The 25,390-nt window shown below is 29.9% G+C and overlaps 5 protein-coding genes across 7 annotated transcripts; 3 read left to right on the top strand and 2 right to left on the bottom strand.

The window, feature by feature from the left end:
• The first annotated feature begins 2,353 nt into the window (after positions 1-2,353).
• On the top strand, positions 2,354-7,550 carry LOC118448242 (uncharacterized). The gene is made up of 13 exons (XM_035881269.2): positions 2,354-2,517; positions 2,665-2,846; positions 2,922-3,186; positions 3,272-3,485; positions 3,587-3,820; positions 3,891-4,022; positions 4,113-4,312; positions 4,385-4,508; positions 4,586-4,692; positions 5,691-5,869; positions 5,939-6,399; positions 6,465-7,220; positions 7,304-7,550. Exons 2-13 carry the CDS (start codon positions 2,699-2,701, stop codon positions 7,424-7,426), a joined length of 2,943 nt encoding a protein of 980 aa, XP_035737162.2. The 5' UTR covers positions 2,354-2,517; positions 2,665-2,698; the 3' UTR covers positions 7,427-7,550.
• On the bottom strand, positions 7,549-10,157 carry LOC118448243 (spermine oxidase). Its single transcript, XM_085663206.1, has 10 exons — positions 10,152-10,157; positions 9,922-9,965; positions 9,574-9,725; positions 9,163-9,406; positions 8,812-9,025; positions 8,475-8,711; positions 8,228-8,353; positions 7,954-8,159; positions 7,774-7,894; positions 7,549-7,690 (listed from the first exon to the last, which is right to left on the bottom strand). Exons 1-10 carry the CDS (start codon positions 10,155-10,157, stop codon positions 7,571-7,573), a joined length of 1,470 nt encoding a protein of 489 aa, XP_085519332.1. The 3' UTR covers positions 7,549-7,570.
• A 796-nt stretch (positions 10,158-10,953) lies between these two features.
• LOC118448274 (trypsin-1) lies at positions 10,954-13,741 on the top strand. Of its 2 annotated transcripts, none has more exons than XM_035881327.2 (7): positions 10,954-11,209; positions 11,405-11,698; positions 11,765-12,035; positions 12,163-12,413; positions 12,504-12,874; positions 13,277-13,389; positions 13,601-13,741. In XM_035881327.2, the coding sequence occupies exons 1-5, from the start codon at positions 11,077-11,079 to the stop codon at positions 12,839-12,841; spliced, it is 1,287 nt and encodes a 428-aa protein (XP_035737220.2). In that variant the 5' UTR covers positions 10,954-11,076; the 3' UTR covers positions 12,842-12,874; positions 13,277-13,389; positions 13,601-13,741. The 2 variants fall into 2 exon arrangements, with proteins under 2 accessions (XP_035737220.2, XP_035737219.2); XM_035881326.2 differs by having other exon boundaries at positions 10,955-11,209; positions 13,266-13,389.
• LOC118448275 (palmitoyltransferase ZDHHC16) lies at positions 13,085-20,340 on the bottom strand. 2 transcript variants are annotated; one of them, XM_085662939.1, is made up of 6 exons: positions 19,538-20,340; positions 14,610-14,757; positions 14,186-14,495; positions 13,889-14,079; positions 13,501-13,811; positions 13,085-13,375 (listed from the first exon to the last, which is right to left on the bottom strand). In XM_085662939.1, the coding sequence occupies exons 1-6, from the start codon at positions 19,570-19,572 to the stop codon at positions 13,285-13,287; spliced, it is 1,086 nt and encodes a 361-aa protein (XP_085519065.1). In that variant the 5' UTR covers positions 19,573-20,340; the 3' UTR covers positions 13,085-13,284. The 2 variants fall into 2 exon arrangements, with proteins under 2 accessions (XP_085519065.1, XP_035737221.2); XM_035881328.2 differs by lacking the exon at positions 19,538-20,340 and adding an exon at positions 14,831-15,161.
• LOC118448273 (pre-rRNA 2'-O-ribose RNA methyltransferase FTSJ3) lies at positions 15,733-19,217 on the top strand. The gene is made up of 6 exons (XM_035881324.2): positions 15,733-15,910; positions 16,016-16,479; positions 16,553-17,489; positions 17,565-18,032; positions 18,131-18,512; positions 18,664-19,217. Exons 1-6 carry the CDS (start codon positions 15,844-15,846, stop codon positions 18,920-18,922), a joined length of 2,577 nt encoding a protein of 858 aa, XP_035737217.2. The 5' UTR covers positions 15,733-15,843; the 3' UTR covers positions 18,923-19,217.
• Positions 20,341-25,390: the final 5,050 nt, after the last annotated feature.

Here is a 25,390-nt window from a genome sequence, read left to right as displayed (position 1 = left end):
TCTCAGCATTGTGTAGATCTACTTTTATTTTTATGTTTTTCTGCAGCTTTCTTTTGTATCTCATATTTTTTTTCATTAATTATGTTTTTAATTATGTCATTAATATGTTATTTCTTTTCATTATGTCTTTTCAGATTTTTATTATATTTCTTTTTAATTATGTCTTTTCAGAATATAATTATGTTATTTCTTTTTAATATTTATTTATGTTAATTCTTTTTATTTATGCTTTTATGTTTTTACTTATGTTATTAATATATTTTTGTTAATTGTAATTTATAAGCATTAGGTAGGACCCATGAAATGAAGAGGACTGTTGTTTCAGCAGCATGCAGAGCTACTTCTATTTTCTTATCTTTCAGCAGCTTTCTTTTATTACTCATATTTCTTTTCTTTAATTATGTTTTTAATTATGTTTTAATTATGTTATTAATATGTTATTTCTTTTTATTATATCTTTTCAGAATTTAATTATGTTATTTTCTTTTAATTATGTTTTTATGTTTTTAGGTTTGTTATTAATATATTCTAATTAATTTTAATTTTTAAGCATTAGGTAGGACTCATGAGATAAAGCGGACTGATGTTTCAGCAGCGTGCAGAGCTACTTCTATTTTCTTATCTTTCTTTTATTCATCTTCTTTTTTTCTGTTTCAGGGATGATCGAGCAATCATGCAGCGATATTCAATCTGTCTTTTCTTTTCTTTTTCTTATTTTTTCCTTATCTTTTTTTTTCAGGATAGATCATCAAGGCATAGGTTCATCTCTGATCGAATGTGTCATCGTAGCAATCCAATGTACTGGATTCACCATCGATTTTTACACGCGGTTACGGGAAGAATAGAAAGAACACTTCCGCGCGTGTCGGTGTGCACAAGCGTGGGTGTTCTCGGGCGCGATTAAATTTCGTTTGAGTGCTCGTATCGAAAACGCGAATTTAGAGTAGAATCACCGTTTTTCTAATACTCACGTGAATGAACGCGAGCGCGACTTAAAAGTCCTACCGGGGACTTCGTTTATATTTGCTCGAATATTCGATTAGTTTATTTAGAGTAGAGTCATCGTTTTTCGAACACTTGCATGGGTGTCCGCGCGCGATCAAAAGTCCAATTATGGACTTCGTTTTAGTATTGAAATTCGGGGTGCGCTTCGGATTTCAACTTAGAATCACCGTTATTCTAACACTCACGTGAGAGTTAGCTTGCGCGATTGAAAGTCCTACCTGGGACTTCGTTTGATTTCTTCGACATATCGATTAGATTACTACGCGAATTTGGATAGAACAGTAGAATCTACGTAATTATAACACACGTGAGTGTCGCGAACGCGATTAATGCGCTTTGATTGTTCGAAATTCGGATGCACGAATTCAGATGTGCTTAATAATCCGTTATGCCCGAGGCGATGGTGTCGAACGGTAAAGCTCTCTGTAAGTGGGGTCCCTGTAGCTGAGGCTATATACTTCCTGTTAGCTTTGAACCATGCCCAAGATATCCGAAGCGGAAGGCATAAGGGTCGGTATCGCGGAGCGCGGATTTTAGAGTAAAGTAGAGTCACCGTTAGCTCGTGGGTCTCCATATGCAGCAACTTCCACGTAGTGAGACCTGCGTCGGTAGTACTTGTAATATATCAAAATCTGCATCTAGATAATATATCGCAAGTATTAACGAGCAAATGGCTGCATATTTCAGTACTTTTCCAATTCTTTTCTTATTTTAACTAAACATTAAATACTTACATTTTGTATTGTTAGATATATAAATAGATTAGATATGATTGAATGTTAAAGTAATTTCTTAAAGAAATCTAATAAAAATACTAATTTCTTTATTATTCTCATTGATTCTTATTTGGTTTTATTTTTACCCTTGTTTGCTCTTTTTGGATTAAATATTATATCATCTATTATATTTATATTTGCCATCATATACACTTCTCTCAAAATTCATGATATACATCAATGATACTTTTCCAACTGTTGTTTGTTTTTCTATTTTTATTTGTTCTATTTTATTTCAATGCAAGTAAAATCCAACTGATAGCTGCTTAAACTCACATTAGTTATTCGTATAAGTTTCAATAGATTCGAAAAATATGAGGTTTGTACAATTAATAAATACTTTTCAATTAATCTATATCTTTTTCTTGTTTTTGTCAGGTGCATTACAATTTTTACTATATACAAAAATTTTTGTCACATATTAATTCGATTATTCTAATCGCGTGAGAGGGTTATAACGTAAACAAATTTATACATTGTTGGGATAGTCACATAATTTTTCTATAACGTTTGTAGTTCATATTTCGTCCATATCTGTCGCTGAAGTCGCATGCGATGTGAGTGAAAAAAAAAAAAAAAAAGCTTTAAGTAATTTACAATATGTATTCAAAACATATAAGTGATAAATTAGGTCAAATATAATGATAAAAGTGTTATCAATATGATCCAATATCAAACTGAATTATTACGTAGCATGATTGTATATAAATTTGGAGATTGCAGAAAATATTGTAAGGTATAATTAACATAATATTTTGTATATAAGAGTAAATGGATAAATTCATTTATTAAAATCTTCATTTAGGAGATAAATTTTTGACGCAATAAGAAAAAATACCTATTGATAATTCAAATGTTTTTTCTATTTTTATGTTTCTGGAAGGTAGAAAAAGACGTTTAAAAAATAAAAGGTAAAAATGTTTAATGAACCTAAAATATTAATAATTGGAGCTGGAGCTGCTGGAATTTCAGCTGCTAAGAGATTATTAGAAAAAGGTTTACAAAATATTACTATACTTGAAGCTGGTGATCGTATTGGTGGTAGAATACATACAGTAGAATTTGGTAATTATTCTTTTCATGATACTTTATTTAATATTATTTAGAAAGATAATGTATATGAATATTTGTTTAATTTAGCGGACAATGTGGTGGAATTAGGTGCTCAATGGGTACATGGAGAAAGAGGAAATGTAGTTTTTAATCTTGCTTTTCCACATAAATTGCTTGATTCTTCTAAAATATTACATGATTTTAATAAACAAATATTTGTAACTCCTAAAGGTAAAATAATCCCACAAGAACGTAGTATTGAGTCATTGAAGGCATACTATGATATTTCTGATCGTTCAATGGAAGATTTAAAAAATGCCATAGGATCGTACGGAGAATATTTTTGTAATGAGTAAGAAGGAAATTACATTAATGAACATTTTGATAATAAATTATATACATAGAAAAAAGAGAAATAAAAATGGTATTTGCTTTAGATTTTATAAAATTATGAAAGAAAAATCCTTTACCGATAAAGAGGAAGCAGAATTATTTCTGGATTGGTTCCATAAATTCGATAACTCCATTCAATGTAGTGATACATGGTTTGATGTTTCTGCCAAAGGTATTACAGAATATTGGCAATGTGAAGGTGACTCTTTACTTAACTGGAAAACACATGGTTACAAAACGTTATTTGATTTATTATTGGTTTGTAAAACATGTAATAACATATATTAGAAAACATATGCGTATTATAGTTTTTACTTTTTTAATATTAATTTTTTTTATTTTAATTTTTTTGTTATCAGAACAAAATCCCAGATTCCAAGGAAACATTAATGATAACAGAAAAAATTAAATTTAATAAAGAAGTATCTCTTATTGATTATACATCTACTAATAATGTGATTGTTAAAGTTAAAGATGGATCTAAATATAATGCTTCTCATGTTATATTCACAGCATCTTTAGGAGTCCTAAAGGAAAAACATTCTATGATGTTTTTACCTTCATTGTCTGAAAGAAAACAACGTGCCATAAAGGTAATTTGAATAAAATTATAAGAAAAAATTGTTAATAGTTATATTTAATAAAATATTTATATATACACAGGGTTTGAGTATTGGAACTGTAAATAAAGTTTTTCTAGAATTTCCATATATATGGTGGAAAGAAGAATGTGCTGGTTTTAGTTTAGCTTGGACCAAAGAAGATAAAATGCAGTTTCTTGATTCTCATGGTCAAGTATGATATTCATATATTTTTCTACATTATTAGCTATGTAATGAATTCAAATTTGTATAAATTGAAATAAAAAATTCTTATTTTTTATAGGACAATGCATGGCTATGTGATGTATTTACATTTTTTACAGTAGACTATCAGCCTAGAGTTTTATGTGCCTGGGTTGTAAGACGAGGTGCAAAATATATTGAAACACTATCTGATATAGATATTATCGAAGGATTATATTTATTGTTAGAAACATTTCTTGGAAAATCTCATAATATTCCAAGACCAGATCATATGATAAGGTAAAAAAGGTAAAAATAAGGTATCTGTACATATTTATTAAAATATTTTTCACATTTATTTTTAATTTACAGATCAAATTGGTATACAAATAGTAATTTTCGTGGGTGTTATACCTTTCAAAGCATGATGTCTGAAAAACTAAATGTACGACCAAAAGATCTTGCTGAACCAATAATGTCTTCTGATAATAAACCTGTACGTAAATGTATTGAAAATAATTTTATATTTTTATTAAATATATATTTTAATTAGTTCTCTTCATGATATTTCAGCTAATACTCTTTGCTGGAGAAGCGACTCATGATCATTACTATTCTACTGTTCATGGAGCTGTTGAATCTGGATTCCGTGAAGCAGATAGATTATTGCAATACCAAAGGTGAGGACAAATTTCATTAATCATTATTTATGTTTGAAATCTTATTAATACATTACATTATTACATTATGGTTTAAAATATGATTGAATGCTCCGCTGAATTTTTTCAAATCTTATCTATGACTCAAATTATTTGTTTAAGTGCATTACTTATTTTCTTTTAAATATTTCATTTCAATTGCTCAAGTTTATCAAAAATAAATATTAATAATTAATCCGTGTTTGCGCAATAAGCATTTAGTAAAGCTGGAATACACCAAAAGCTTTATATATAATTCATATAAGTCAAATAGCACGAATGAACATCATACGGTATTATAATAATTAATGTATTCTATTTTTATTGATTGGCATGCTTTTTCATAGGCAATTAGATTCTCATCTTTAACCAAAAACCACGTTCTTCCTAATGAATGGATTATGGTAAACTCTGGACGTATCTTTGTCTTTCCAATAAAGTAGAAACTGCCACATAACAAGTATATATATGCGGATAATAAATCATAGTATTAATCATATTGCTTGGTGCTTACAATATTTACTGTATATTATAGTAATAATGCACATATTTTATAATATATTTAACAAAGTTATATATATATATATATTATATATATATATATATTGTCTTTTGCTGCTTACATTAATAGATATATATTACTTCCCAGAAAAGCGATATCTTATGAGATACTATATCAAATATATATAAATATATATATATATATATATATATATATATATATGTATATACATATATGTATATGTATATATATATATGTATATATATATATGTGTGTATATGTATATGCTTTTTATTATAATTTATTAGTAATTATATATTTCTCAATCAATAAATAGAGGTAATTATTGTGAAAGTTATTATATTAGAACAGATATTATATTGAGTAAAAAACAAATTAATAACAAGTATTGTCAAAAGTTTGATATGATGATTTAATTACAATACAAATAGAGCTCACTGTTATATGGGTTATGTAGAATACATGGTTGGTTAAGGCAAACAATAAACGACTTCGAAAAAATAAGAAAAATACAAACCATGAAGATACAACCGATAGGTAAACCAGAAGTTGTAATAATTGGAGCAGGCATTGCTGGGCTAGCAGCAGCAAAAGCTTTAGAAGATGCTAATTTTAAAAATTATCTTTTATTAGAAGGTGAGCACTTTCACTGCAAGGAAATTTAATAAAGATGAAAATTAATCATATTTTATAATAATTAAACAGCTCAAGAACAAATTGGTGGACGGATACAATCAACATCATGGAATGAGAACTGGATTGAATATGGTGCACAATTTTTACATGGCGGCCAAAGTAAATTAGCAAAGTTATGTAATGAAAAACAATTATTATCAAATACTCAATGTAAGGATGGAGAGGGAGTATTTTTATCCGAAAATGGGTTAGAAATTGATTTAAAGTTGGTGGAAGAAATTGATAACTTTGTACGTAATATATTAGAAGAATGTGAAAATCGTGAGAATCAAGAAATTCAAAATAATTTTGAAAATATTGGCAGAATTTTAAGAAGTCGTTTTAGAAATTATTTACAGCAATCAAATGATATAACCGAGATAAAAGATATTAAGAAAGGAATTTTTGATTGGATGACTAGATTTCTTATAATTGACAATTCTTGTTTCACATTAGATGAATTGTCTTTGAAAGGTTGGGGAAATTTCAAAGTAAGTATATAAGAAAACATATTCATTATAATTATATGATATTTCTATTATCAACTCTTTTTTAGTTTGTTGGTGGTCCAGAATACCTTTCATTTAAAACCGAATATAGTTCTATATTAAAACTTATTGCTGACAATTTAGATCCAAATAATTTATATTTAAATAGTGCTGTGGAACTAATAGAATGGCAACAAAATATTAATATTAATGAATCAGAAAAATCAATTGTTTTAACACTGTCAGATGAAAGACAGATTTTTACAAAATGTGTTATAATTACATGTTCCCTTGGCCATCTCAAAGAAAATTATCAAAACATGTTTGTGCCTCCATTACCATTCAATTATACTTTAGGAATTGAATGTCTTGGATTTGGTTTAATAAATAAAATATTTCTTGATTTTGGTCATTCTTGGTGGAAGTCGGAAACTAAAGGATTTCAATTTATTTGGCACAAAAATAATATAAATGTATTTTCTGAAAAGTCCTTGGCTACGTGGACCAAAGATCTTACAGGTTTTGATGTTTTACAAAATCATCAGGGTGTACTCCTTGGTTGGGTTGGCGGACAAGGTGCTAGTATTATTGAAACATTGAGTGAAGAAGAAGTTGCAAATGATTGTTTGAATTTATTTAAGTATTTTCTTAAAGTTGATAATATACCTAAAGTGCAAAGATGTATTAGAACACAATGGAATGCAAACAAGTACATAAGAGGTAGTTACAGTCACATTTCAGTGAATTGTGATAGAAAAAAAATCACGCCAGGTACACTAGCAGAACCAATTTGGGGAACAATAACTCAGCAAAATTGTACTAAGGTAAATAATAAATGTTTAATTATTTTGACAGATAACTATATGACAATTCATAATATTATAAAATATATTCTTTTTAATCATAGATTGTACCAGTGATAATGTTTGCTGGTGAAGGAACGCATGACAATTTTTATTCTACTACACATGGGGCTTATGAGACTGGATTAAATCAGGCACAAACTTTTTTACGTTATTATGTTAATTAATTTTAATTTTTTATACAAATTAATTGTGTTCATAATAATACGCATATATACAACATACATTGAGTAAATATCATCAAGTTTTAATTTAGTTTTATATATGGAATATATTTTATATCAAATAGTATATTTATGTAAGTAATTTATTTATGAAGTTTTTCCATAAAGTTCTATAAGTCTATCTGCTTCCCTCCATCCTGATACAATTGCACCATGTACAGTTGAATAATAACGTTTGCTTGTAGCTTCTCCAGCAAATAAAATTATCTGAAGAAAAAAATGGAAAAAAAAACAAAGCGAAATTAAAAAAATAATATTTTCGTAATTATGAAGAAGTAGTAATTACGTACGGGAATTTGATTTTTTATTATAGGTTCTGAGAGCCCTTCTGCTGATGCATGTACTTTATCAGATTCAATACTATGAAAACTATAGGTCCCACGAAAATGTTTGTTTTGTGTCCATGCACTCCTAAAAAATCATGTTAATAAGAAATTGCATTAGATGAAAAAAACAAATATATTTATTACCTTATCATTGCACTAGGTTTTGTAATATTGTAATCTTTCCCCATAAAAGTGTGTAACATATCCATGGAATGTTCAAGAACTTCATCATCGGAAAGTGTTTCCAAAATACGACATCCCTTTGGTGTTATCCAAGCAAGTAATAAAGAAGGTTTGTTTTCAACACTACTAAATGATGTTGTACTTGTAATCCATTTCTTATCAGAAATCTAAGTAAATAAAATATGTATATAGCATTAAATATTATATATGGATTTTTAAAAATATTTGTACATACACCGTTTTCTAACTCATCTTTGTAGCTTTCATTAAACAATAAACTAAATGCCCAATTGAAGTTATAATCCCACCAAGGTTCATCAAATTGAAAAAATATTTTACATTCGGTACCATAAGCCAAACCCTACAAAAGAATTAAAGTTAGTTAATTATCAAATAATTGATAATAAATTAATGATTATTTCGAATGTTATTAATTAAAATATATAATCTAATACAAATTATAAAAGACAGACATCTTGTACCTTAATGTTTGTAATTTTTGATTCTGGTAAAGGCGGATTAAACAAAGATTGATAGTCTGCCTTCAAAACACCCAAAGATGGTGTCACTATGACATGATCCGCTAAATATTCTTGATTATTAAGAGTTCGAATTTTTACGATATTATTATTTCCTGTATAGTCAATATTAATTACTTCAGAGTTCAAAAGTGTATTGTTCAAAATTGGCAATTCTTTAGTTGCGTCAGGAAATTTTTTCTGAAAATTATACAATATATCTTCTTCTATATTGTATATTATATGCGCGTTATAAGATTTAATAAAAAATTATATTATGGATATTCAAAAGTATATAAACCATTAGAATATTTAAAATAGTGCTATATCCTTTGTCCTTCCAATTAATAGAAAAATTTCCTTCACACATTTCATATTCTAATTCTGCTTTCATAGACGGTTCATACCATGTATCCGATGCAGAAAATGAACATTCTACTAGATTATAAAATCTTAATAAATCATTTTGAAGAGTAGTATTTATTTCAGGATGATCTTTGAAATATTCTGCAAATCTAAAATACACCATAAATTTAAATAGTTAAACGTTGTTACGTGATGTTTAATTACTTAAAATAAATAAAAATGATAAAAAAAAAAAAATGCCTATAGGAAACGTATATCGAAAAAATACGATGTTAATATTATATACTTTTGTTCGTAATATTCGCCGACAGAAATATTTTTATAAGGTATGGTTATATTATAGAAAGCATTTTCAAAAATATCAATAGTATCTTTAAAAATCGTTTCGTCTATCTTGAAGCCTGCAGAATTATAGGAGGAAAATTTCCAATTAGTATGTTCCAATAAATCATAAGGCGCAGCAAGTTCATATACCACATTATTTAATTGTCCATGTACCCATTGCGCTCCAAGATCTATTAAATATTCACCTAAAAAAAGAGCAAAATATTAATAATAATAATAATGATAATAATAATAATAATTATTATTATTATTATTATTATTATTATTATTATTATTATTATTATTTCAATCTGTCTTATAGATATAAATAATGCCTGTTAATCCTATAGCATCACGTAAAAAGATTACATACCAAATTGAATAGTGTGAATACGTCCACCAATCCTATCTTGAGCTTCTAAGATTGAAATATTTTTAAATCCATTTTCATATAATTTAGAAGCTGCAGCTATACCAGAAGCACCAGCTCCGATAATAACGATCCATGGTGAATTTTCCGAATTACTAATTACACAATTAAACGATAAAAAACAACAAATTATTAGTAAAAATATCATTTTGAAAATTCTATCGGAGATTGTATCGATTAAAATAATTTTCTGTCTATTTGTTTAAATAACGATCGTTAACAAATATTACAGATCACTAATAATTATTAATAATTATAACAATATTCGTATTAATCAGAATAGTTTCGTACTATATTAAATAGAATCTTTTCGATCTTATGAGGAGCTTTATTAACTAATTTTATCTGTTAAAATGATTTATCTCTGGTTAAAGAGCAAATAATTAGAAAAAGAGATTATTTGAAGTAATATAGATAAATTATGAATAATATAATGATGAAATATAAAACGTATAATAAATAATACTTAACGTTGAGTTATATAATAAATAATACTTAACGTTGAGTTACATTTATCCTACGTGCATTATTAGTTGCCTTTCCTAGGAGCTCATAAAATTAAGAATATAATAATAATAGAATAATTAAATGGTACATTAATAATTAATACATTGTCAGATATTTATTTATTTATTATTATTATTATTATTATCATTTTTAATTTGACTTAATTAGTAATATTAAGTATGTTATACTTTACTCATTATAATAGTCGATATGTAGATGCAATGTATTTGTGAGAAAATATGCAGTGACATCTGACGTTCGAAAAGAGAAAAAATCAAACTGAACATTTCTTGCAAGATGGCCGAATAAAAGAAAACAAATTATTAAGTTTATAATATTAATCCTTTTTATTCCTTTCGCATATTAAACATATGTATGGATATATTAAGGTACAAGAAAATGTTTGAGGGATCAGAATTAAAAAAAAAAAAAAAAAAAAAAGAAAAACAAATGACATTTTTATAGTGTGTAATAAAAATTTTGATATTTTTTTTTTTTATTAAAACATACATGATAAATAAATTTTTAATCGTCCTAGTTCGTCAGTTTATCTTTATATTAATTTTTTATAAATATAAAAGACAAAGGAAAAAAGAAGCTAAAGATACATAATTTCATTTATATATTCTTAGAGAAACTATTAAGAATATATATATATATATATATATATATATATATATATACACGCACGCACACAATAGACTTTCTATAAACATTCTATACATATATATCACTTAATAATCATTACACAATTGATTATTTATATATATATATATATATATATATATATATATATATATATATATAATCGCATGCGTGTTTCTACACAGACACACACAAAATACAAGTAAATATAACAATAATATAAGATAAATCATCGAAGAAATAATTATTTTGGCATTGACACTTGACTTATTAACACATGTAAAGATTTTATTGATGTTCAATGGACATAGCAGTAGATTTTCCTTATTTCCAATGATGACATTTTCTTTGATACGTTGGAATTTTATCGTAATTTTTCTATTGTTTATTTTGGACAATCTATTGTTTATATCTTCCGAAAATGCAGGTGAATTATTTATTATTTTATATATATCAGTATTTAATCGTCCTACAAAAAAAAAACATTTATGATCTGTATATTATTTTACCTGATTTATGCAACGACGTAAAAAAAAAAAACAATAAATAAATAAATAAATATAAGTCAATTCGCGAATCTATTACGGACGAGTTATATTAAGGAATTATGATATATCCGTAGGTTCTTCGAGCTGGTCGAACAAAAATGAAGAAATTGTAGATTATTACAGTAATCCATTCTTTACAAATGCTTCTTCACTTATTATATATTCATACGGAAATACCAATGAACACAATCCATATATTGTAAATGAAAGCAGTAATATTAATTCATTTCCTGCGATTGATTTTCAAAATCAAAGAGATATTAAGAAGAAAGAAATTTCAAATCTTCCTCAGGAACAACCTAAACCTTTCATAGTATCTCCAATAGGTTCATCTAGTAGATATAGTACTAGGACAAAGTCAGATATCAGTAAGTTTACTTAAACAATGCTAGTTTATGATTTCATCCAATTAATAACTAAATACTATATTATAGAATGTGAAGAATATGGTAAACAATTTTTGGGTGTATCAGAAGTACAATCTTTAGTTGGTATCAACACACAAGTGATTAGAGTAGAAAATGAACAGTGTACAACACCTGATCGGCTTATAACTGGTGGCACAATTGCAACACCTGGTGAATTTCCGCATATGGTTGCCTTAGGCAAAATATTAAGGAATGGATCTTTTATGCTTTACTGCGGTGCCACATTAATTTCACCTTCCTGGGTTCTCACTGCTTCACATTGCACTTATGGACCAAAGTAGATTATTTTTCTTTCCTTGTAATCTAAAATGTTGTTATATAGAACAAATGAATATTATTAAATATTTTAATATTCATTATTTTATAACATTATTAATTATATATGATAATATTTTATCTTATAGCGGTAGTCCTACAGTCGCAAAGATTGGTATTAGTGATATAAAGGATGAGAAAACTGGAATTGTAATTGGAATTGAACAAATGATACGGCACCCATCTTATAATCCACCTGCAATGTATGCAGACATAGCTCTTATTAAATTAAAGAGAACTGTTACTTTTAATACTTTAATTAAACCAGCATGTCTTTATCAGCTATATGACAATGTACCCATAAAAGTTTGGATTAGTGGCTGGGGTGTTACTGAATTTGGTAAGTTCAATCTATATTTAATATTTTCTTACTTTGGAATTAAATTTTATATGCTTTATATTAAAAGATTGTAAATTGTAATATTTTTAGGTGGTGAACAAAGTGAAAAATTGCAAAAGGCACAACTTGATATAATAGATAACATTGCATGTTCTATAAAACATAATAATTCCTTAGCAGTTCCATTTGGTGTAACACCTAGTATGATATGCGCGGGTGATCCTCATGGTGGATGGATTAAAGATGCTTGCCAAGGAGATTCAGGTGGACCTTTACAATTACCGCATCCCGTATATTCGTGTCTTTTCCAAATAATTGGAATTACTAGCTTTGGAGAAGGTTGTGCAGTCGTAAATTCACCTGGTGTGTATACAAGAGTTTCACATTACCTTAATTGGATAGAGGATATTGTCTGGCCAGAGAATTAGCAACTTTAATGAAGATATAATATCTTACAAAAGGTAAAAAATTTAATTTATTCAAATAACTATCAAATTATAGATGAATTACATTATTAATATCGTTACTTTCTTACTATTTCTTAATGGTATTATCTTTTTTTTTTTATATTGGAAAAGAGCATGCTTTCATTGCAAAATTAAATATAATTATAAACAATGATATTTATATCTGTATTAGGAAATATATATATATATATATATATATATATATATATATATATAAAAGGTATTGATTGTATGATAGGTGTTGAATATTTTATATATTTAAGTGCATGATATCAGTTTCTCTATAATCATGCATTACAATTTGACTAGAATGTCATAAGTATAAGAATCATATGATACACACACAAGAAAAATATATAAAAGATAATTGTATAACATCTCTTAGAATTGTTTCAGTTTCAAACTCAAGATATTTTAATGTCGTGGATTGTTCTCCACATAAGACCATTTCCATATGGGCCGTGAGTTGAAGGAAAAAGAACATACCACCAACTTCTGCAAAAATTTAGGTGATATGTTAAATAAATAAACAGATAATATATATATATATAAATTCACAATTTTGTTTTATAATATAATATACAAGTTGGTAATGGTAATAAAAGTTTATGTAAGATTACCTATCAACTATGCCTAAAAACAATTTCCAGTTTTCCCTTGGTCCAAAATTATAAGGATTTTGATATGATTTTCCAATTGCTTTATATTTTTCTGTTTCAGTACTATTAATGCGTGCTTCAATGCTAGTTTCTCCTCTTGTAATAAGACCTGCATGCCACCAAGTTAATGCCCCAAGCGTTGTACATGTAGCTACACAAATTAATGCTGCATAAACTATAAGTCTGCGTCTCCATTCTTTTTCTTTGTTTTCAGCAACTTGCTTTGCAATTTCAGCTATTTCTTCTTGAGATAAATGATCTAATGATTCTGCCTAAAAGACATTTTTTGTTTGTTTGTAACTAATAATTTAATAATAATAAGAAAGTATAAAATATAATATAAACTTACCACAGGAATAATCTCAGAATTGTTAATGCGAACTGGATGACCATCTAGCTCAATTTCCTGTGCTGGAAAAAACTCTTGATATGCTATTTCTATTCCAAAGATCATAATGAATAAAATTCCCACCACGGTAAAAGCCATATATTGAAAAAAATATCTGTGATTATAATGACCAACACAGTTATTCAGCCATGCTATAAGTTTGTTTAAGAAATATATGAATTTTTTATGCAAATACTTTTTTTTTTTTTTTTTTTTATTTTGCATCATATAAACACGTTAAATAAGCAAAAAGGATACGACAATGATGATCCATTTTAAGCACACATTTGTTACAAATAGAACAATGATGTGTTCTAGGAGGTTTTGGTTTAATACATTTTTTACAAATGCTCACAGCCTCTGGAATAAGACCACCTTGTGGTGGGTAACCTGCTGGTACATTTACACCCATGTAATAGTGGAAACATACGTTAATAAGAAGCCAATTTCCAATTAGTAATAAAAATATTGTCAAAAATGGGCTCTTTTCCCACCAGTAAGGTAAGCCAATCCAATATGCAATACAAACGATGCTTGCTTTTAGTAAAGTTACCATTACTACGCATACCTAAAGGCTGTGAAGTTTAGTAAATATATTGCGAAAGCTAAATGGTATTAATAAAATTATGAAATTTGTACATTTTAATGTCTTTTGAAAAATATAAAATTGCAAAGAACTTACTGGTCCTAACCAGGCAGTAAAATTTTCCACAAACCAAAACATTGGTTCCATAAGTATATCACAAATATAGCTCCAATCCAAAAAGTCATTATAAAATAAAGATTTACATGTGATTTGTAAACGCCACCATTTTTTCTTAATACTTAGTCTTAAAAAGCAAAATAGTTATGGTTCATTAAATTCTTTAAATAAAAAGTGTTAATGTTACTTCAATAAATTACCTTATGTGCCTTGGTGCTTGTCTCAAAGACCATTGAAATCTAGCCATTTTCTAATACTAGTTCTTAATGATTAAAACTTGATAATAAAATATCATAAAATTACTACAAAACATTATTTAAATTTTCATTTCGATAAGGATAAATCATACATAGACTCCATTTTGTTAATATCATTTTAAATGTATAAAGTTATAAATCTTTTGGAATTTTAATATTTAAAGATTAAAATACTTCAATAAAATTTAATTATACTGAAGAAATAACAAATTTTCTGTTATACTCTTGGAAGTTCTAATCACGATCAACAAAGTAAAAGATTACCTATTATTATAATTCCATATTTAAAAAGTTAGATGGCGTATTGACCAATAATATTCTTTCTTTACATATATAATAATAATTCATAATATTACTTTAGAATAGTTATTTAAAATTGAAATATTAAAATATTTACATTTTTTACAAAGAGTTAATTTTTCTATATATTAACTTGTTAAAGCTGTTCATTAATCCTGCCTTTCTAATGGTTTAATTAGAAATAATGATCACAGGTGTAATTCTTGAACGTTTTTGATGAACAATCTCTCATTTTGTGAGGACACAATCCCTTTTTGAACTTTTGAACGAAGCTTTATTTTCTTTGAAAAAAAAAAAAAAATCATGTTAGAAAATAGTGTCTTTTCGAGAATAATTTATAGATAAAAATAATTTTTTATACAAGATATGGTTCTGTTATTATCGACTTGGTTGGAAGAAAATTGTTGAAGAAATTCGTCATAAATAGGAGAGATGGCAGCACTTGATTATACCTGAAAACGTTCGAATGTCGCTAGTGTACTTTTCAGTTTGATTTCTACGTAAAGATTCGATGAATTTCCATTTAGAAGATTGGTATTATGTTGAGGTTATGTTTATTGTAATCGGTCCTCTTTCGACCACATGTTATAACCTCTTTGATAGTTTTGTTTAATTTATGTTGTTACATCGTTAAAAATATTTGGAGTGGTTTAAAAATGGGTAAAAAGGGAAAGATCGGAAAACAAAGAAAAGATAAATATTATCAATTAGCCAAGGAAACAGGTATGAACAATTTGATATATGTTGACTATAATTTATTTATTTCTATTTATAAAATCGATCTCTTTCTTTTTTTTCCTTTTTGAAATTTTTCTTTTATTCCTTTAGGTTACAGATCACGTGCTGCTTTCAAATTAATACAGCTTAATCGTAAATTTGAATTTCTTCAAAAATCTCGAGTATGTATAGATTTGTGTGCAGCACCTGGTGGATGGATGCAAGTGGCACGACAAAATATGCCAGTATCATCAATAGTTATTGGAATAGATTTGTTTCCAATAAAACCAATACCTGGTTGTATAAGTTTAGTCGAAGATATTACAACAGATAAATGTAGAGTGGCTATTACTCGTGAATTAAAAACTTGGAAGGCAGATGTAGTTTTAAACGATGGTGCACCTAACGTTGGAAAAAATTGGCTTCATGATGCATATCAACAAGCTGTTTTAACGTTGCACGCTGTTAAATTAGCCACACAATTTCTAAGACCAGGTGGATGGTTTGTTACTAAAGTATTCAGATCAAAAGATTATAATCCATTGATATGGGTATTTAAACAATTATTCAAAAAGGTAAATAATTCATATATGAATTTATCAATTTAATATAAATAAAATAAATTAATCCTATTGATATTTTCACAAGGTACATGCAACAAAACCACAAGCTTCTCGTAGCGAATCAGCTGAAATTTTTGTGATCTGTCAATATTATATTGCACCTGACAAAATAGATCCAAAATTTTTAGATTCAAAATATGTATTCTCAGAATTACAATTAGAGCCTACAAATAAATTGAATGTATTCCATCCGGAAAAACAGAAGAAACAAAAGGCCGAAGGTTATCCGGAAAATGATTATACGTTGTATCATTCGGTCTCTGTAAAAGATTTTATTAAATTTGAAAGTGGAATAGACGCTTTGCAAAATACATCGGAAATTTTATTAGACGACGATGATATTGCGAATCACGAGAAAACAACGAAAGAGATTAAAGAATGTTGTAAAGATATTAAAGTACTTGGTAGGAAGGATTTGCGTTTATTACTTAATTGGTGGAAAGCTTTAAGGGAAATATTTGTCGAATCAAAATTAAAATCAAATGATATAACGGAAGAAACAACGGAGGAGAGTAAAAAATCTTTAACCATTGAAGAACAAGAAGATTTAGAGGATGAAGAAATTATGCAGGAAATAGAAAAGGTTCGTGAAGAGGAAGAAAAAGAATTGAAGCGGAAAAAGAAAAGGGTAAACAAAGAAAGGCAAAAATTAAACGAACGTTTGAATCTTAAAATGATTCACAAAGGTGATGAGGGACCTAAATTAGAAGGAGACGAGATGTTTAGTTTGACACAAATTAAAACCCATGAGGCATTGGTGAACGTAACCGATCAAAGTCCCGATATCGTAGCGGAGAGCGATCACGATTCTGACGAAGAACGTAAAGGAAAATCAAAAAAGATAATCTATGAAAAGGATAAAGGACATTTAGATAGTTCTGAATTATATTATAAGTCGGAGGATAGCGAGTTAGAAAAATCTGACGATGAAAGTACGGAGGATAGCGAGAAATCAGGATTAGGTATTAATAATCATTCATTTCTCATAAATAATATATTCAATGATTTTTAATTTTATTTATTATTATTTATGATAGGTTTTAGTTCGTCGGAAGACGAAGAAGATGAAAGTGCTAAGAAAAAGAATAATCGAAAAAATACTAAAAACGAAGACGAAGAGGAAACTAATCCTCTGATAACAGATCTTGATTATAGAGATAAAAAAACTAAGAGAATTCACAAAGCTCAGTTATGGTTTGAAAAGGATATATTTAAAAATTTGGAGGATGAAAAGGATGAGGACTTTGAATTGGATAAAATGATCGAGAATTATAAGGAAAAGGGTGGAAAAATTGTTGGAGAGGAAAAGGAGCAAATGGTGGAGAAAGAAGAAGAAGAAGAAGAAGATGATGATGATGATGATGATGATACTGACGCGGGATCAAATAGTGCGAGCGACGATACAGATTCTAATTACGATGTGGAGGAAATGATGGCGCCAAATAAAAAAGTCAAAAAGATAGGTGGTAAGGATGGATACGAAGTAGTGTCGAAAGAGAAAGCTAGTAAGTAAACGATTACTATTTATTAATTATACTTATCTATTATTTCGCGATTCTTATATGTATATATATATTTGTTTTCCTTGTATTTTATTTTTTAGATGAAAAATTAAAGAAGAGAAAATTATCGGTTCAAGATCTGGCATTGGGTTCTTTAATGATACAATCTAAGAAGGCTAGACGAGATTTGATCGACGGCGCTTGGAATAGATATGTCTTTAACGATACTAATTTGCCAGATTGGTTTGTACAGGATGAAGAAAAGCATATGAAAAAAGATGCTCCAGTACCGAAGGAACTCGTACAAGAATATGAAAAGAGAGTAGAGGATTTGAATGTTAGACCGATCAAAAAGGTTTTAGAAGCTAAAGCGAGAAAAAAGAAACGTTCGATGCGTAAATTAGAGAAAGCAAAGAAAAAGGTCGAAGCTTTGATGGAAAGTACAGAAATAAGTGAACGTGAAAAAGCACGACAAGTTAAAGCGTAAGTATTATCAATGTAATATTGTATGTTTTATTTAGATCATGTATGTTATGTACATATATAAACTTTTCCTTCTTTTTTATTTATATGTATATATATATATATATATATTTATTTATTTATTTATTTATTTATTTATTTATTTATATAGCATATATAAGAAAGCTCATAAGGAGCCAAAGAAGGAAGTAACTTATGTAGTAGCGAAGAAACATACTTCTCAAAAAAGAGCAGTAAGGCCACCCGGAATAAAAGGCAGATACAAAATAGTAGATCCTAGAATGAAGAAGGATTTGCGAGCGGCTAAGGCAAAAGAAAAGACTAAAGGACGAAGTAAAAAAAAGAGTCATGGCGGTGGTAAACCACCAAGAGGAAAGCCTAAAGTATCGAAAGGCAAGAAGTTTAAATAATTTTATTTTTTAATGATTGTACTTTTTTTTATGCGACGTACGAAGTAAATAGGAAAAAAAAGAAAAGAACGAAACGACAAAAAAAAAAAAGAAGAAAGAAAAAAACGAAGTACTTCGTAATTAACCCAAACAAATAAGATATATAACAATGGTCGACGTGGATTCATTTGTAATGTACACTTTTTTTTTTGTTTTTTTTTTTTTGAACGAGAAAAGTCATCGCCGTATAAAAGGACGGTCTTAAAATACGCTTGGAATTACGCAAAGCGTAATTTCAAAATAATATAGACGCACATTTCTTTTATATATATATATATATATGTTCATATAGAAAATATATTTACATATAAACGAGCGCGTGTCAACATATTACGTATATTACGTACGATATTCAAAATGTTTACTTTCATTCCGTATACCTACTTGACCTTATTTACGTTCTTTGACTTGATACAAGTAAGGTCAAATAAAATAAATTTCTGAATCTGTGGATTTTCGTTTAATAATTAATTAGATTTTTTTTTTGAAATATTATATGATCGTGATTATCTCTGTTTTCGTTTCTATCCTGTTGAAATATATACCTATAAATATTTAATAAATTATTATACATGCCTTAGGACCGATACTCCTGCCGGATAACCAACCATTCGGTTAAAATCCGACCTTGCTTTATTTCAGGCAACTTTCGTAAGTACGTATTCTATACGTATATAACGATTCTACGTAGACGTATAGGATCAACAACACATCTGTAGAATGTGTCACGTACAAGTCAGCCTATTTTTTTTTCTTTTTCTCCTTTTCTCTCTCTCTCTCTCTCTCTCTTTTTTTTTTCTTTTTTTTATTTTATTTTATTTCTTTCTCCGAAAATCCAAGGATAACCCCTTCTACGTGTTGATTTATTGCTTCTTCATTTGTTTTTTTGCGTTACGTTACATACGAGCTTTTTATATCGCACATATAATAGAACTTTAAAAACATGTTTGTTCGTTTATCCGTCCTAACGATATTCCGATCTAATGGCAATTCAAAGGAGGGAGAATCGAATTGCAATTAAAAATAATTAAATCGAGAGAAGGTAAATCGCTAAGTTACCCATGACGCAATGATTTATTATGATAGATCATATTGGAGCATTATTCGATACGATCTAGGAAAGAGATAACGTGAGATACAACAAACGATACAACGACAACTACGATATTAAGATGTCCTATTTAAGCCACCCACCTGTCTATCGTTGCTCGTTTTCATTCTCCTTTACCCCTCCAACCTCTTCTCATTCTTTACTCACCCCACTCAGTTTGTCTAATCCCCTCCTTTAATCCTGCATCCTCGATCTTTCGTTCTTCGTCACCCTCCACCACTCCTATCTTCCTAGTCAATAACCCTCTTTACCCCTCTTTACTCATTTTATGGGAGGGGGAGACTATTCTACCTCCTTCCTCCTCCTCCTTCTCCTCCTTCCCCTCCTCCTTCTCCCTCTCCTCCTCCTATTTCTACTACGACGGTTGCATCGAACATTCTGATGCAATTGTGGCCTGCGTAGCGTTGGGACGCAGCGGTCGATGTCAAGGACAAGGCCAATAGATGCTATAACTTTCCGCGCGACGTTCCGCGTGCGGTTCGACACGCGCGCTTTTATATGTAGTTATATATTGTCATTTGAGAAAGCGCCGTAGAAATTTGCCGGGCCGTCGGCCAACTGTGCTGTTCTCTCTCTCTCTCTCTCTCTCTCTCTCTCTCTCTCTCTCTCTCTCTCTCTCTCTCTCTTTGTTTTTCTCGATCGATCTTGAGTGTATCTCTTTTTCTTTCTCTCATTCAAAAGACAGAGACAGAAAGAGAGATAGAGATATATATATATATATATATATATAGAGAGAGAGAGAGAGAGAGAGAGAGAGAGAGAGAGAGAGAGAGAGAGAGAGAGAGAGAGAGAGAGAGAGAGAGAGAGAGAGAGATAAGAGTCCTTGTCCTTTCGTCTTCCTTTCCTTTTATTTTGATTTTCGTCATAGGACAACGTTCATCCCCACGTGAAAATCGTCACGGTATTTCCCTTCCCCTTCTACTTTTAGTCTCTGAACGATAAAATAAATGGCTGAATTCGCGCTCTGATGCAATCCGCGTTGCGTCGAGACGCTGCAACGGGCAATGTCAAGGACGCGGCTGACGGCATACACGAGAGAGGGAAAGAGAGAGAGAGAGAGTGAGTAAGTGAGTGAGTCCTCTGTGTGTATATGTGTGTATACAAAATTTATTTCTATGGGGTTTTGTGTATGGTATAGCGAAGAAGTGAACGCAGAGAAAGAAATAGAAATTATTCGAATTTGAAATGTGATTCGACAAATGGATAAATAATAAAATATATTATTGATTAAGAATGAAGTATGAAATGATTAAATTCAATTGAATAATTCAAAATTAATAAGTTAAACATTGTCATATAATAATAAAAAAAAAAAATTAAATATAAAAATTTTATGTTCCGTAAAAGAAGAAAAAGAGAAAAAAGGAAGAAACAAAAAGGACGTGATTTATTTTTAATTCTTTATACAGCATGAGAGAGGAGATAGTCGAAGGAGCAATGAGATAGAGAGAAAAATCGATCTCTATAAGTGTATAAATACATACATACGTACAATATTTATATTGCGATTATATTGTAATGCTGATAACATCGTATCAATCGACGAGTATTTCCACGAAATCTTAAGGAGCTTTTCTAACGTACATTCAAAGCGGAACAACAGACTATTTTCGAGGAAAGAATGTGTTTTTCATCTGCCAACGTTCAAATTCTCTTCTCAAGAGTGAAATACGAGCTCTCTTGTGCTCCAAATCAAAAAAAAAAAGAAAAGAGAGGGAATGAGATAGAGAGAGAGGGGGAGCTACAATTATTAGTTTTTTTCTCTGATTTCACTCTTGATATTTTTACTATATCCGTTTGAAATTTTTTTTTTTTATCAATCCTTTTTACCAATAATTAATTTAATTTACATGATAAATTTCATATTTAATTGAATGACGAAAAATCATTTGCAAATATCTCATTGACGTTTAATTAACAGCGTCTTAATTCGAGCGTATTCGTAATCGGACAAAACGAAAAACTTGTCATTCTTGAATTTTCGTCTTAACAATTCTTGATAAATGCAACATTGATTTTCAACGTGAATTTATATTTTCATAATGGCACATTCTAAATAGCTTTTTAACGTTGAGGGTTAATTGTTATTTATCCCGAAATTATTTATATCGTCACGAAAACGTTTATTTCCGATCTCACTGTTGTTATCGCGATATCCTTCGAAAATTCTCTCCCTCTCTCTCGCTCTATTTTTGCGTACGTTTCATATTATTTTTATTTATTCTTGCACGTTGATCGATTTTCCTTGACGAATTGTGAATAAGCGGGAAATAAATGAACGTTTTGAAATTAAAAGAAAAACGGAGCACAAATTCCCAATGTATATATATATGTACACACACATACACATTGACACACGCACGCACATATCTATGTATTCTATATCTATGTATATATATATATATATATACACACACATACATATCTATATATTCGGGTACATGTGTAACATGCATCTATGAGTATACATATAGGTGCATACATATACACACAAACAATGTGGAACGAGGTTATGTAAATCTTGCAGGAATATTAAGCAATAAAGGAGACGATAAGGTCGTCGGATAGCGTCACGCGCCTGAATAAGCTCGCAACGCATAGAGGTACCTATATCAGAAAGTGAGGAGAGCTTACGCAAGAACAATATCCAGTTTAATAATCGTTGCATTTTCAACGATACGCAAATGCTTTAAGGCTTTTCGTTTGTCTGAAGCTTTACTTTATTGTAGATATGTATATAGATATGTATATATACTTACGTACATAGGCACATGCATAAGTATATGTCGATTTTGAAAAATAATTTGGCCTTGTTAACATCGAGGCGGAGTAGGAATACGAATGGAAAAGCTTTCTACGAACGATAATCGAATAGATCCAATAGGTTCCTAATCGTGATAATCTAATACATTATGTAACGAATTTGAATTCATCTTATAAACGTTTCTAATAATTATTCAGAAATTACGTTCGTTGAATTGTTGCAATGTTAAGATGTTAAAGATATTTCCTTGAAATAAGTACCTTACGGGGTTAAAACATTGTTTTGTCATTTTTCCAAGAGAGAAAATATAAATGGACAAAATGATAAAAAAATAATAGATCGTAATGGTGTTAAGCGATAAACAGACATAAGTCAAAGATCACAAAAGTAATAACTTTTTTGCCTTTGTTTATCGACGCCTCCGTCAATGGTTCGCGATCGTTTCGTGAATACAAATGTTCTATTTTCAAATCCGAAGGTTGCCGGCATTATATTATATTTATTTCCGGGAAGATCGATCGATCAAATCGATCAGATCTTGACAAATTCTCATTAAGAAAGTACGTGATGTTGTATATAAGCAATGATTCACTACGTTCAACGAAGTCTTCCGGTTCCTAGGATCTTTTATGAGGGTCACGTATATGTAGAAGACATACACGTGAGTGGGTATTCGTTTGTGTGTATGTGTGTGTGTGTGTGTTGCGGTGTGGTGTGGTGTGATGTGTCTGTATCTACACGCGATTGGCGCTTACGTCAAGGGCGACCTCGACTTTCCACCGTCTCTCTAATCTACGCGAGAATCGGTCGAGACAAGCTTTCACGTTGCTCGTTGGATATCCAGATATAGTTCACCGATGTTTTCCTACCTACTTAGTTGAGTATAAGAGGTATAGAAGGAGAAATCATTCGATAAATTTCTGGAACACGTGTGGTCCTTTTCGTTAAACGTTAAACTTTAGTACATTACCCTTTTTCACCCTTAGCGTTTTAACGCTAATCAATCCATATTGGATTGTATATTGATAATTAGGAATTTCACTAGAAACGATTGAAACATATGGGAATGTCATTATAATACCATTATCTTTATCTTCAATTTTTACCATGGGAAAAAAATTATCTCGATCTAATAATTCAATTCATTTCACCCTCTTACAAATTTTACGATCAATCAATTCGCATCAAGTTATGCAATACACGTTTCACGATTAATAATGTAAGAATGAAGGAAAGAAAGATAGAAGGAAAAGAAGAATACGAGCAACAGATTAAAAATACGTAACAGATATATAAAAGACGTAAAGAATTATTTTATCTTCGAATTAACAACGACGTTATTGTTAATAATCAAAAGTAATTCAATATGTTCGCTCTAATAAATAATAATGTTTTAACTTGGAAACTACGTAATGGGTAAGATACGGAGAGGGTCGAGGAAGTCTTTCTTTCTTTCTTTTTCTCTCTCTCTTTCTCTCCCTTTTTTTTCCTTTACTTCTTTTCCACCCTTCTCCAGGGCTCCGTTCTCTTCCCGGGGCGGCCACAGTGACCTTCAACCGTCGACGAGTGGATGGACCTCGAGCTCATACATATCACATATACATGGATACGTACATATATATATATATATATATATATATATATATATATATACATACATACATACATAAATAGAAACGCGCGCGTACACATGTAGGTATACAACATAGAGCGCGTGCGGCGCGTATAAGGTCAAGGTCGGGGGCGCGTGCACGGGATAGGCGACCTCCGGGTGCATCGAGCGAGTTGCGCGCGCATTCAGCGCCTGCGTCGCGATGCACTCACCCTCCTTACTCCTCGATTTCGTCTTTCTCTTTCCTTCCTTCTCTCTCTCTCTTTCTCTCTCTCTCTCTCTCTCTCTCTCTCTCTCTCTCTCTCACTCTCACTCTGTCTCTTTTTCTCTTCTTCTCTTTCTCCTCTCTCTCTCTCTCGCTCACCCACTTCGTTCTCTCAACCTTCTCTTTCCCTATTATGAACCTTTCTCTACGTCGCAGAGAGCGTCTCGCGAACAGCCATTGTCAAGGTCCTCTCTGGTCACGGGCAAAACACTGGTAAACTCGCTCGTCGAGACACGCGCGATCGAGGTCGTTCGCGATCGTCCCAGGGTAAGCTCTTCCATTAACGCCACTTCACCTCCTCCCACTCTTTCTCTATTATCATCCCTCTCTCTCTCCCCCTCTCTCTCTCTTTCTCTCTATAATATCCGTTCCAACCTTTCGACCTTACCCGTCCCACTTTTCCCAACTTCTCCGAAGAGGAATTACGATCGACTTCATCGTCACTGTATCCGATCGAATGTCAATGAAGAAAAACTCTAACAACGATCGTAGTATACTTTAGACTTTAATTATCTTATCAATCTTCGATAGAATTAATTTTACTTTCTTACGGGGGTGGTCACGTTCCGTCCGATGTCTTTCTGACCTTTCAATTTCTTTGTTTTCTTTCTTGCTAGATCGACATTCGATGGAAGGAAAGGGGTTTAGAGATAATGATTTATAAAGAGAATTTTTTG

Source organism: Vespa mandarinia, chromosome 20 (assembly GCF_050613455.1).
Source record: "Vespa mandarinia isolate Hongniang chromosome 20, ASM5061345v1, whole genome shotgun sequence".
Lineage (NCBI taxonomy): Eukaryota > Metazoa > Arthropoda > Insecta > Hymenoptera > Vespidae > Vespa > Vespa mandarinia.
The sequence above is the reverse complement of the archived record's forward strand: the minus strand, read 5'-3'. Positions and strand labels throughout refer to the sequence as shown.